This window comes from Tursiops truncatus, chromosome 11 (assembly GCF_011762595.2).
Source record: "Tursiops truncatus isolate mTurTru1 chromosome 11, mTurTru1.mat.Y, whole genome shotgun sequence".
Lineage (NCBI taxonomy): Eukaryota > Metazoa > Chordata > Mammalia > Artiodactyla > Delphinidae > Tursiops > Tursiops truncatus.
Window position 1 is genome coordinate 99,062,522 of NC_047044.1, and position 14,080 is coordinate 99,076,601.

At 56.8% G+C, this 14,080-nt stretch overlaps 1 protein-coding gene across 10 annotated transcripts in view; it reads right to left on the minus strand.

Annotated features, from left to right (window-relative positions):
* The window catches only part of TEAD4 (TEA domain transcription factor 4), a 67,898-nt gene that overhangs the window by 20,540 nt on the left and 33,278 nt on the right, over positions 1–14,080 (minus strand). For 2 of the 10 annotated variants that reach the window (XR_012324562.1, XM_033867186.2), the window contains 7 exons: positions 6,149–6,213; positions 5,736–5,798; positions 5,414–5,554; positions 3,316–3,374; positions 2,001–2,129; positions 968–1,011; positions 453–508 (listed from right to left, as the gene is read on the minus strand). Coding sequence is in view for 8 of the 10 variants with exons in the window: in XM_033867186.2 (XP_033723077.1) it covers positions 453–508; positions 968–1,011; positions 2,001–2,129; positions 3,316–3,374; positions 5,414–5,513 (388 nt within the window). In the remaining 2 variants the exon portion in view is untranslated. Of the gene's footprint in view, positions 1–452; positions 509–967; positions 1,012–2,000; positions 2,130–3,315; positions 3,375–5,413; positions 5,555–5,735; positions 5,799–6,148; positions 6,214–14,080 lie in introns of those variants that run through there. The other 8 variants (XR_004529068.2, XM_033867188.2, XM_073789148.1 and 5 more) reach the window with 4 other exon arrangements.

The following is a 14,080-nucleotide window of genomic DNA, read 5'->3' on the forward strand; positions in this document are numbered from 1 at the left end:
GACCTCCATCTGCCTCATGCCAGGAGCCTTCCCTCTGCTAACCAGGGGCTCCGGGCTGGAAAGCCATGCTCTGCTGGACCCCCGCCTTGAAGGAGAGGATTACAGTGTCACAGAGGGAAGCCATCCCAGAAGCCAAGCAGGACAGGGTGCACATGCTGGTGGAGTGGCCACCTCGGGGCGCAGGCACTGCCCCTTGAGCTGTGCGCACCCTGCCAGCCTTGAGCCTCGCTGGGGAGGGGCTTGGGGAGGACGGGCAGCCCTGGGGGCGCAGGGGGCTTGGCTCCTGGAAGAGGATCGAGGTGGATGGAGCTGGGAGCTGGGGTGCACGGTGTGAGCACGTGCCAGGGCAGCATCTAAGGGGACTGCTAGGGGCGTCTAGCAGTCAGGGCCTGGGACCCGGAGCAGGAACCACAGGGGTGTGGTGCACGAGGGAGGCAGAGCTGCTGACCCACCTGGCAGAGGCAGTGACGGCTGGACAGTGTAGGTTTGCTGAGAGAAAGGTTTCACACTGTGGGAGACGAGAGAGGACGCGTGGGCCTGGGGGCAGGTGGCAGCCTAGAGCCTCGGTCAGGCTCCAACGCTGTCTTCAGTGAGGCAGGCCCGGGTGGTCAGTGGCTCTGGCCTCCCGCTCCCTCAGGATTCTGGCCGACCCACAGAAGCAGCGGGTCTGTTTGGAAAACCCACCCCTCCTCCCTCCCTCCCAGGCCAGCCACAGGGCTGGTTCCTAGCCTGCTCCCCTCGGGGTCCTGAGCTCGGGTTCTGCTACGCCCCGGATAGACTGGGGCTTCAGCAAACGCCACCCCAGGGTGCCCGAGAGCAGGAGAGCCTCATCCGTAAGCGCAGGGCCATCCGGAAAGGCTGACCCCAGACTGCGGCTCTCCCACACTCAGGCCTGGGTCAGCGGCACGAGTTCACGGGCTCAAGCACAGCCCAGGGAGCACCGGGGCAGCACGGGGGCCATACTCACTCGTGGGACGTTCCGGCGTGGCCCGGCAAAGCTCCTTGCCAAAACTGAGGAGACAAAAGCACAGAGTCAGCAGAGCCCAGTGTGCGCGGCCAGCGGCGTCGAGAGAGAGACCGGGCAGGGGCTCAGCTGGAGGGCGAGGCCAGGGCCTGGGCCTGGGCAGGGTGCCTGCCTAGAGCCAGGCGGCACGGCGTCCCCGCGAGCGCTGCAAGGACCTCCAGCCTCTGGAACGCCTGCCGATAAGGGGCTCCCAAGAGAAGCCCCCAGGCTTGCAAACACGGCACTCGTCCCCTTCCTCGGGGACAGATGCCTGCTGACAGTGGCACGCAGGACTCTCAAGAGATCTGGAGTCAGGCACCCTACTGAGACTTGAGTGCCCGAGTCACGTGTGCACTCGTTTGTCCCGTCGTCCTGTCCACTCAACGCCCTTCCGGACTAGCGGCCTCTGGACACACTCGGAAAAATGCTGGACGAGAGCCTCCCTGGACACAGGGCCTGGGGCGGTGCGTCAGTCCCAGCAGCCTACAACAAACACCCTGGGAGGACTCAGCCCCGGGGAGGAGGGGCCTCTCTGGACTGTTCTTAGAGCGGGACCCACGTGGCCATGGCCAAGAGACCCATTCTCAGTTTAAAATTCGAGAGGACTTTGTTCCTGGACATCAGCCCTTTACCTGGAAGGAGCCCCTGAGGGCGGAGGGGGGACGAGGCTGAGCCGGGGGCGGGGCAGAGTGGCTCCTCAGAACATGCCGGCGCCGCCCCAAAGCCCGGCCTCAGCCTCCTCTTCTGTAAACGGGGCCAACTCTGCAGAGCCCCCAGGTGGCCGTGTGACGGGGCGGCTGCACCCTTGTCACTGCCGAGGCCCCCAGGAGGGCGGTCCCAGCGACTGCATGGCCCCTCGGTCCTTGGTCTCTCCTTCCCCGGCTCTCCTGGCCCGAGAGGACTCAAGTGAGGACTCTGGTGTGGCCAGTGCCTTGGAAGGGGGAGGAGTGAGAAGGACGGGGCAGTCCAGCCTCCGACTCCAGGCAGCCCCACTTACCCCTGAGACCGCCGGGTAGCCTGGGCCCCGGGTGAGGGCCATTTTACTGTGGAAGGCTGTGGCAGAGATGATCTGGGCGGACGACATGGCAGCCATGCTCTGCAGGGCCTTGTCCTTAGCTGCCTGATCCTGGGGAGACATCGAGGGAGGCCTCAGTGTGGGCACCGTGGCAGGCCGGGAGAGGCGGGTCCAGCTGGTGACAGGGAAGTCAGACCCTGGACTCGGCCCTGGCGACCAGGCTCACGTCCTGCAGGGCTGGGAACTGGTCCTGTGACTTGAGGAAGTCACTCGGTGGCTCTGATCACCCTCCTCATCCGTCCAAGGGGCACATCGCTCGCCCTGCCAGTCTCATGAGGGTTTAAAGAGACTTGGAGGCCACCTGCCAGACCATGGCGCTCCTGTTGCCAACCTCAGGGACACAGGGACCACCCAGGTGTTGCTCACCAGGGGTGGCTGGGGCCTCACCTGGCCCTCGGGAGACGGTGCATGAGTATCTGTTGGGCAGGGGTCATCCTCGGTCACATGGACGGTGACAAGGGATGGTCTCCCGCGGCCCCCGTCTTAGCCCTGGCCTGTGGGTCTCTACTGTACCACGGGCAGCCATGGCTCCCGGACCTGTTATGTGTCAGGATGCGAATACCAACCATCTGCCCTCTATGGGTCCCCTCTATGGTCCAAAGACCCCCTCCAGAATGGGTTCACCCTGCAGAGGCTCTGAACAAATCAGCAGTATGACCTGCTTATAATAACAACAGTAATAATACTTGGTTACTACTTGTATTAGCCAGTGGTCCCCCATCCTGAGCTCTCCAATCCCAAAGGTCTTCAAAACCAATAAGACAACATACTGTGTGTCAGAAAGCCTAGTGGGTCCAAAAGAAGACCACACATCCAGACTGAACAGCAAGTATTATTCAGTATGGGTAGCATTACTGGAGACAAAAGGTTGGTTTATGTCAACTCGGGAGCTCTGATTAGAAATTCTGTATCTTTATGATGAATTACTTTTTAAAAGGGAAAAATAAGTGGGCCCTTTATTGAATAATCAGATTGGTGGACCCAAATCTGTCCTGAGTAATAAGCAAGCTAATTGCTGAGGGAGGTCCTTTCAGCCCACAGCTGGTTTTGCATATGACTTCACTCGCCCGGTGGGTAGCATCACCACGGCGTCAGGCCCGAAGGGTCCAGGTGGTGCGCCCGGCATCCTGCGCGATGAGGCCTGGGGCCAGGCCCTTCCACTCAGCTTCTCAGGGACCCCTTACGCTCATGCGGCACACACGAGACGGCCCCCGGAAGGCAAAGAACGCTGTCTCACTTTGGTTCTGAACATCTCAGCACCCCCGTGAGGCTGGCAGGACTCGTAGGCTCCCCATTCTAAGATGAAGAAACTGAGGCTCAGAGGACTTAGGGGCTTGGGTGTTGACAGGGGTCACGTGACAGTTGCCCCTTAAGGTCCGTCCGGGATGGCGCATCCGTGACCTCTGACCTCTGCAGGCCCGGGGGGGCTGAGCAAACCAAGGAGGGGGCACGTCAGGACCTGCCGGCACCCATCCTCAGCACAGAGGGCCCGGGAGGCCGCGCTGAGTGGTGGGACTCCCCAGCCCACTGTCCTTTTGGGGCCAAACTCGGGCCTTGCTCTGAGGCTGTCTCTGATAACCAAAGCATCAGGCTGTCTCTCCCCAAGGGCTCTGCTGATGTCGGGAGGGAGATGCCATACATGCCCAGGCCCGCTCCCTCCAGGACACGAATGGGGTGGCAGGCCACGCCCCAGGAGGCCCACAAACCTCTGTTAACAACTGCAGTGGTGGGAGGGCAGAGAGCTCCAGCCCTGTGTCGGCAGCCTGAGTCCCTTCCTCCCGATGGCCAGGGACCAGCGAGTGGGACAGGAACCAGGTGGGAGTGCGGGGTGACAGCAGTGACCAGGCTACTGAATTTTGCGGCTGGAGGGGACCTCAGATACCACCTTGCTCAACCCTGTCATTTTACAGGCGGGGAAGCTGGATGGAGCTCGAGGCAGGTGGGTGACATGGCAGAGGGCCCACGGCCCAGGGCAGAGCCAGGCCAGACCAGACTTCTACCTAACCTTGCCATCCACCAGGGAGCTTAACTACATTGGGCCCCAGACCCTCTGGAGAATATATGACAAAATCCTCAGACCAGTCTTCTCCAAGAAATGCACATACGTGAAAACGTGCATGTTACTGAAGGGTCCGTGGCTCCCCTCGCAGCCTGTCCGGCGGTCCAGAGGCTGCTCCCAGCCCCACGTTAGAGCCTGTGGACACGGACAGGTTCCGTTCCTCGAGCACACATGAGCCGTACAGCCGGCCCCCACGGGAATGCAAAGCTCCCCTCGATGGCTCTAAACAGAACCCTGGACATTCGGCTCTCCACCCGGTCCCCTACCAGGCCCTGGCGAGTCACAGGCTGACCAGAGCGGGGAGTGAGGGGCAAGTGGGCTGCAGGGCCGGGGATGTCCGGGCACACATGTGCTGGCCTGAGAGGGAGAGACCAGCAGCTGCGGCCCAGCCAGCTGTCCCGGGGACAAAGGAGCGAGGGCTGGGCCACAGCTGTGAGGGGCGGGGGACAGCTGGGCTGATGCAGGAGGAATGGAACCTCCTGGGAGTTCCCACCCACGCCATCAGAGCCTCCAGTGTCAGGGTCACGGACAACGGGGCCAGAAGGGGCCTCCATGGTCCTCTAGTCCAGGGGCTTTTAAACTGGGTTCTGGGATGCTTTCGGGTTCGAGAGTCATGGGGGCTGAGAGGTGACTAGCACGAAGGGTCCCTACCCCGCTTCTCGCCAACCTAGCTTTTGACCAGAGTAGCTCCTCTGATAACAGATCGGGGTGATATTTAATTTGGGAGAAAAACGAAAGGGCTTCCACTGCTTTAAAAAATGTTTGTGGGGAATTCCCTGGCAGTCCAGCAGTTAGGACTCTGCGCTTTGACTGCCGGAGGCCCGGGTTCAATCCCTGGTCACGGAACTGAGATCCCTCAAGCCGCATAGTGCGGCCAAAACATAAAAATAAAAATAAAATTAAAATGCCTGTGATTTACTGGTCTCAGCCCCGAGTGCTGGCTCCTCCTGCCAAGCAGCCAGACTCTTCTGTTACACCCACCGTGATGGGTGGCCTGCTCCCTCCCAGGGTCCAGCCAAGGGCCCCTGGGTCCAGGGTCCAGGAGGCCCGAGGCCCGCGGCGAGGGGACTCCCACCAGCGGCTGGCCCCCCGTGTAGCAGTCGCCTGTGGGCAGACAGGCCTGCAAGGTGGGGCTGATCCAGGGAGCCCCTCCAGCCCTTCCCCCAGCGTGGACCCCACCCTGCAGGCCTGCCACCCACGGGATCTGGGTGACGGCAGTAAGGGGCCACACGGTCCGCAAGAAACGGGGTCTGGAGGGCAGTCCTGCTGCTCTAACCATGGGACTCAGGGTGTGCCCGGTTCCTCTGGGCTGCAGGGGGCAGGGAGCACAGCAGGAGACCGGCCTGTATCTCCCAGGATGCTGTGAGCCCGGCCATTCACACACAGACACATAGACACGGCCCGCAGTCAACGTCCTCTGTGCAGGTGGGAGAAAGGTGACAGGCTGAACCCCACTTTCCTCAGCACTGAGAAGCTCACGGCTCCACACATAAGCAGTCAGCCCCCACACCCAAGGGACGACCTTTCCTCCTGGGAGAAGGGCCCCAGCCCCGGGAGGCTGGCCCACCCGAGCCCTCCCGCTGCGGCCCTGGCCTTACCTTCAGCTTGGCCTGGATCTCACGGGCTTTGCGCCGAGCCAGAACCTGGATGTGGCTGGACACCTGTGGCGGGAAGAGGGGTTCCTGTCTCCCCGACGGCCGGCTCCCCTGACCCTCGGCCCTCCACAGCCCCCCATCCCATCACAGACTGAATGGACGAATGAATGAATGAAAGGCTCAGTCACTGATGGGACCTCGGTCCCACCTCTCCCAGTTAAATACAAGTGCAGTCGGATGGGGAGGGGTCTCCTCCCAGGCGATGGCAGAAGGGACCCCAAGGAAACTGACCATCTGTGGCACACCCAGCAGAGGACCCCTCCCAAGCTGGCCCCCAGAGCCCACACCCAGTCCTGCGGAGAGCCGGGCCCACCCTGGGAGCCGACCAGTGCCAGGGTACCTGCCCCAGGGCCCACCTGCTTCCTGGTGCGGGTCTTCCCTGTCCGCAGCTTGATGTAGCGGGCGATCAACTCATTCCGACCTGCAGAGACGCCAACATCCACTCAGCGGGAGGACCAGGATAAAGACAGGCGAGCTCAAGGGACCCTCACCGGCCTTCCCCAACCTGAGCGGCACTTGGGGTGAGGATTCTGCGGGGCCCCTCCCGCCCTCCTGAGAGCCCAGGGATCTCCCAGCAGCAAGAGGAGGCCGAGGCCTCGCTGGGGGACTGCTAACCTGAGAGCAGGGTGACAGGGCTGTGGATCTCTGGCCGGTGGGCGCACAGCTCGGAAAGCCCCCTCAGAGCCTCCCCCGCCGCAGCCTAGCAGCCTCCTCCTTGGCCCTTCCCCCGGGCAGCTCCCACGGTCCCCACCACCTCCATTAATGAGCAGGACCTGACAGGACGTCTGCCCTGTCTGTGGGCAGCAAGGGGGATGGGGGACGCAGGTGCCAAGACACAGAGTGTCTCCAGAGAGGAACCCGTGGCCCTAACCCGGACACAGGGAACCCAGCCAAGCACAGCTCCACGGCTCCAGCTAGACCGTCAACGGGTCACACGAGTGCTTGCTGTGGGCCCAGCCTCCTAGAGGTGATGCTGCAAGATCCCCCAGGACGACCAGGCCCCATGTCCTCCCTTACTGTAAATGAGATCAGGACAAGGGGTTCTCTGCTTTCCAGAGCTCACCCCCCGGTGGAGGAGAGAAGTGTGCCCACATGACGGCCCTGTGGGACCATGCCACGTGCTCAGAGGAGGGGCCCGCTCAGGCTGGGCGGCCAGGTGAGCCTTGAGCTGCATTGACCACGGGTAGGATTAGACCATAAAGAGGGCGCTGGTGGGGAGAGGCAGAGCGAGAGGGTTTGAGCGGGAGTTACTACCTCCTTTTTCCACCTCCGGGAACTGCCCTGTCCTGCTGGGCACGGCTGAGCCCAGAGGGCCGCAGCAGTGGGAGTGAGGGAGCTGCTGATGCAGGGAAGAGGCGAGACAAGTGGGCTGTCAGCCACCTGGGCTGTAACCAGAGAGCACGGCCAAGGCCACATGGGGCCCCCAGCTGACCTCTCCCCACTGCCAAGGCTGAATCAAGAGGCCACCCTCAGAAATCCTGGTTCAAGATGGCGGAGTAGAAGGACGTGCGCTCACTCCCTCTTGCGAAAGCACCGGCATCACAACTAACTGCTGAATCATCATCGACAGGAAGACACTGGAACTCACCAAAAAAGATACCCCACATCCAAAGACAAAGGAGAAGCCTCAGTGAGATGGTAGGAGGGGCGCAATCACAATAAAATCAAATCCCGTAACTGGTGGGTGGGTGACTTACAAACTGGAAAACACTTACACCATAGAAGTCCACCCACTGGAGTGAAGAGTGAAAGTTGTGAGCCCACATCAGGCTTCCCAACCTGGGGGTCCAGCAACAGGAGGAGGAATTCCTAGAGAATCAGACTTTGAAGGCTAGCAGGATTTGACTGCAGGACTTCGACAGGACTGGGGGAAACAGAGACTCCACTCTTGCAGGGCACACACAAAGTAGTGTGCGCATCGGGACCCGGGGGAAGGAGCAATGACCCCATAGGAGACTGAACCAGACGTGCCTGCTAGTGTTGGAGGGTCTCCTGCAGAGGCAGGGGGTGGCTGTGTCTCACCTTGAGGACAAGGACACTGGCAGCAGAAGTTCTGGGAAGTACTCCTTGGCATGAGCCCTCCCAGAATCCGCCATTAGCCCCACCAAAGAGCCTGTAGCCTCCAGTGCTGGGTCACCTCAGGCCAAACAACCAACAGGGAGGGAACCCAGACCCACCCATCAGCAGACAAGGGGATTAAAGTTTTACTGAGCTCTGCCCACCAGAGCAACACCCAGCTCTACCCACCACTAGTCCCTCCCATCAGGAAACTTGCACAAGCCTCTTAGATAGCCTCATCCACCAGAGGGCAGACAGCAGAAGCAAGAAGAACTACAATCCTGCAGCCTGTGGAAGGAAAACCACATTCACAGAAAGACAGACAAGATGAAAAGGCAGAGGGCTATGTACCAGATGAAGGAACAAGATAAACCCCCAGAAAAACAACTAAATGAAGTGGAGATAGGCAACCTTCCAGAAAAAGAATTCAGAATAACGATAGTGAAGATGATCCAGGAGCTCGGAAAAAGAATGGAGGCAAAGATCAAGAAGGTGCAAGAAATGTTTACCAAAGACCTAGAAGAATAAAAGAACAAACAAAGAGAGATGAACAATACAATAACTGAAATGAAAAATACACTAGAAGGAATCAATAGCAGAATAACTGAGGCAGAAGAACGGATAAGTGACCTGGAAGATAGAATGGTGGAATTCACTGCTGTGGAACAAAATAAAGAAAAAAGAATGAAAAGAAATGAAGACACCCTAAGGGATGTCTGGGACAACATTAAATGCACCAACAGTCGCATTATAGGGGTCCCAGAAGGAGAAGAGAGAGAGAAAGGACCCAAGAAAATATTTGAAGAGATTATAGTTGAAAACCTCCCTAACACGGGAAAGGAAATAGCCACCCAAGTCCAGGAAGCGCAGAGAGTCCCAGGCAGGAGAAACCCAAGGAGAAACACACCGAGACACATAGTTATCAAATTGACAAAAATTAAAGACAAAGAAAAATTATTAAAAGCAACAAGGGAAAAATGACAAATAACATACAAGGGAACTCCCATAAGGTTAACAGCTGATTTCTCAGCAGAAACTCTACAAGCCAGAAGGGAGTGGCATGACATATTTAAAGTGATGAAAGTGAAGCACCTACAACCAAGATTACTCTACCCGGCAAGGATCTCATTCAGATTCAACAGAGAAATCAAAAGCTTTACAGACAAGCAAAAGCTAAGAGAATTCAGCACCACCAAACCAGCTCTACAACAAATGCTAAAGGAACTTCTCTAAGTGGGAAACACAAGAGACGAAAAGGACCTACAAAAACAAACCCAAAACAATTAAGAAAATGGCAATAGGAACATACATATCAATAATTAACTTAACTGTGAATGGATTAAATGCCCCAACCAAAAGACACAGGCTTGCTAAATGGATACAAAAACAAAGACTCGTATATATGCTGTCTACAAGAGACCCACTTCAGACCTAGGGACACATACAGACTGAAAGTGAGGGGATGGAAAAAGATACTCCATGCAAATGGAAATCAAAAGAAAGCTGGAATAGCAATTCTCATATCAGACAAAACAGACTTTAAAATAATGTTATAAGAGACAAGGAAGGACACCACATAATGATTAAGGGATCAATCCAAGAAGAAGATATAACAATTTTAAATATTTATGCACCCAACATAGGAGCACCTCAATATGTAAGGCAAATGGTAACAGCTATAAAAGAGGAAATTGAGGGGCTTCCCTGGTAGCACAGTGGTTAAGAATCCACCTGCCAATGCAGGGGACATGGGTTCTTGCCTGGTCCATGAAGATCCCACATGCTGCGGAGCAACTAAGCCCGTGTGCCACAACTACTGAGCCTGCACTCTAAAGCCCGTGAGCCACAACTGCTGAAGCCTGCGTGCCTAGAGCCTGTGCTCCGCAACAAGAGAAGCCACCGCAGTGAGAAGCCCATGCACCACAACGATGACTTGCCCCCACTCGCCACAACTGAAGAAAGCCCTCGCACAGAAACGAAGACCCAACACAGCCAAAAATAAATTAATTAATTAAAAATAAATAAACAAACAGTTTTGGGAATTCCCTGGCAGTCCAGTGGTTAGGACTCAGCGCTTTCACTACTAGGGCCTGGGTTCGATCCCTGGTCAGGGAACTAAGATCCCACAAGGCATGTGGTGCAGCTGAATAAATAAATAAGAGTTTAAAAAAATATAAAAGAAAAAGTTTAGGCGCCTGGAAGGGGCCCACGCAGGTGAGGGGCCCCGAAGTGTGAGCCTCACTGACGTCACAGGAAATCCGACCTCCCCCACAGAAGGGCAGGCAGGTGGAGAAACTGAGCCCAGAAAATCCCACTCGGATGGGCCACCGGCAGACCTAGGGCTAACACCCGGGTCTGAGTCCTGGCCCAGCCACTTGGAAGTGGCACAGGGCCTGGCGGAGAAGGTGATCGGTCCGCAGGAAGTCCACTCCCAGTCCGGGCGGGCCTCCTGGCTGGACGCAGTGGCGTGTCCTCTGTAGCACCCATTAAACAGCAGCTGGGAGGCCCCCGCCCAGCCCCGGCTGAGACCCTTACTCCACATGTCACAGATGACCCCCATGTCACGAGGACAGAGCCCCGCCCAGCCCCGGCACCACCTCTGCCTCTGCCACAGGGTCCAGGAGCTCTGCCTACAGACAGGCCCTAGGCACGGCCCGGGCCCTAGGCACGAGGCCAGCAGTGGGGTCACAGGAGCCAGACCCAGGGTCCCAGCCTGGCTCGGCTGTCTTTGTACGTTGGAAGTTGTGCTTCTCTCCTCTCGGGAGAGGCCTCCTCCTCTCCCTTGCAGGCCCCTCGGACCGTATTCCAGCCAGGCCCGGCCTGCTGCTCAGCAGTGGAGGATCACCTGGGTGGGAGCGGAGCCCTGGGTTTCTCTGCGTGTCTGCAGCCAAGGGGGGCAAACAGCTCCCTTCCTACCCCCTGAGGTCCTCCCGAGGTCGACCCGGCCATTCAACTGCCTGCAAACCAGCTGGCCTCTAATCCAGGCCTTATACAGACACAGGGAACTGCTGCAGTTTCTTTCACTCTCGTGATAACAGTAACAATAACGACCGTCTGTGGAGCACGCACAGGCACCCGTACAAACACAGAGTGAACACGGTAGGCTTTACGTGTGCGCACACGTGCGTCCTCACAACAGCTCGTGCAGCTGCTCTCATCTTCAGTCTATCCGCAGCGTGGTCCTAGAGTCTATCTCCTAACTTCTCTTTAACACAGGATGGAGGGGATGGACCAGGGGGCGCCAGGGGTCCTAGCTAGCCTAAGCGAGAAGAAACTAAGGCCCAGAGAGGGAAAGTGATTTATTCAAAGTCACATGGTTTATTACTGTCCCAAGGCCACAGGAACATCCGTTTCTAAGGCCACACCCAGGGCTTCACAATGGCTGCTTTTTCCCCACGGATGTCTCCCCTGGCTGGGCTGGGAGTTTCTTCTGCCAGAGACCATTCTGCTCCGCCTCTCTGGACCATCCACACCCCTCCCACCCCTGGCCGATTCCCTGGGTCTCTGCGTGAAGTAAGTCCTTAGTGATGTCTCACTGCTCCTGGCCCTGACCTGGCCCTGGCCCAGGTCCTGCAGGGAGAGCCAACTATTTGGACCAAGAGCCGGTCCACCTGTTTTTGTTTTAATATTTTTTTAATTTATCTATCTATCTATCTATCTGTCTGTCTATCTATCTATCTATTTATTTATTTAGGCTGCATCTATCTATCTATCTATTTATTTATTTAGGCTGCACCAGGTCTTAGTTGTAGCATGCATGCGGGATCTAGTTCCCCGGCCGGCCAGGGATCGAACCCAGGCCCCCTGCATTGGGAGCGCGGAGTCTTACTCACTGGACCGCCAGGGAAGTCCCAATGCCCATGTGTTTTCACTCTCTCCTGGACAGCGGTACTCAGAGCCATAGGAGCCAAAGTGCCCTGGATGACTGAGACGCCAGGAGGCTCCCAGAGCTGGAGGAGAAGCAGAGAGATGTAAGGAGTGTGCAGAGCCGTAAAGCCACAGTGAAGGCAGCAAAGAGCAATGGCAGGGGAGCTCCCTGGTGGCCCAGTGGTTAGGATTCCGGGCTTTCACTGCCATGGCCCAGGTTCAATCCCTGATCAGGGAATGGAGATCCCGCAAGCCACACGGCGTGGCCAAAAAGAAAAAGAGCAACAGCAGGAGGAAACGAGTAGAAAATCCAGGTGAGCTGGTGGGAAGGCAAGAGCTGCATCCTCGTCCCAGCTCTGCCACCAGCTGCGTAACCCCGGGCCTCCCACCCTCTGGAGGTTGAGATCCCGGACCGGGGCAGGAGGCCAACCTGGACCACGTGGAGGCCAGCTGGGCATTGCAGTGTGGCAGGTGGCCTTGGCCAACCCCAGAGAGGGCCTGGGTGGGACTGGAAAGCACACCCCACCAGACTGTGGCCCATCTGTCAGAGGACATGTGTCCAAAGTCCCCAGCTCACACCCACAGCCCCACCCACCATGGGCTGAAGGCGGGGCACTCCCAATGCAGGGTCCACACAGAGTGACGACCACCCTTCTCCAAACCCCACACCCAGGGTCACACGTGTCCTGCCAGCCACCCCAGGCTCTTTCTTCCTCAGTCACACAGGAGCACGAAAACCCCATCTGCTAAATCCCGTCTGGGACAGGCCTCTTCTGTGTCTCATTTCCTCCCTGTACCAGCCCTACCCCAGGGCCGTAAACATATTCAGGGTTTATGCCCTTTAAGAAGGGTCATCAGAGACAGTTCTTTTGCTAATATTGTTGATAAGGTCCTATTAAACTAAAGCTATTAGTTTTCAAAGTTGAAAAGGGCATGAGCCTCCCACAGGTAGACAGATCTTGCTTCAGCAGAGGCCTCACGGGGTACCTTTACAGCAGCTGACACCTCACCCCTGCAGGCAGGGCTGGGGAGGAGGCCAGGCCCGCCAATGCCCACGGCCTGGCCTGGGGGCGCCCTGGCTAGGGATCAACTGAAGCTATAAACACCTGCCGCTGGAGGAGAAGGCTATTTGTGGAGAAGAAACTTTTCAGGCCTGACACCCGAGCTGTTACCACCATTGTCCCTGGAGGGCTCTGAGGCTTCTGGTGAAATCCTACGCCATCTTCAAGGCCACTCCCGCCTCCAGCCCTGGTGCACAGGGTCTGTGCCTCCCTGGGCTCAAGTCATTTGAACTCCTTAAGGGCAGGAAGAGGTCCCCTCCAGCTCTGCAGCCCCACGCTGTTCACTGGTACCACTGTCCCAGGAGCTACACTGAAGATGGTGTCTTCTTTCAATTAGTACATGAAAAGATGCTCGACATCACTAACCTTAGGGAAATGCAAATCGAACCATGAGATACCACCTCACACCCGCTAGAATGTCTACTGAAAAAAATAAATAACAAGCGTTGGTGAGGATGTAAAGAAATTAGAACACTTGTACGTTGCTCGCAGAATGTAAAATGGTGCAGCCACTTGTGGGAGGTAGTCTGGTAGTTCCTCAAAAAGTTAAACAGAATCACCATATGATCCAGCAATTCCACCTCTAGGTATATACCCCAAACAACTGAAAGCAGGGCCTCAAAGAGATATTCGTATACCCAGGTTCATAGCAGCGTTGTTCACAACAGCCAAAAGATGGAAACACCCACATATACATCAATAGATAAATGGATCAACAAAACGTGGTCCATCCACACAATGGAATATCGTTCAGCGATTGAAAAGAAGAATGAAGTTCTGACAGAGGCTACAACATGGATGAGCCTTGAAGACATTGTCCCAAGAGAAATAATCTAGACGCAGAAGGGCAAGTACTATATGATTCCACTCCTGTGATGTACCCAGAACAGGCAAATTCATGATCTACAGAAAGTAGATCAGAGGCTACCAGGGCCTGCGGGGAAGGGGGAACGGGGAGTTATTGTTTAATGGGTACAGTTTCTGTTGGGAAGAATGAAAAAGTTCTGGAGATGACGGTGGTGACGGCCGCACAACAGTGTAAGTGTACTTAATGCCGCTGAGCTGTGCACTTACAAAGGGTCATATGGTGCATTTTAAGTTCTTCATATTTTCCCACAAAATATATAAGTTGGGCTTCCCTGCTGGCGCAGTGGTTAAGAATCTGCCTGCCAATGCAGGGGGACACGGGTTCGAGCCCTGGTCCAGGAAGATCCCATATGCTGCGGAGCAACGAAGCCAGTGTGCCACAACTACTGAGCCTGCGCTTTAGAGCCCGTGAACCACAACTACCGAGCCCACGCG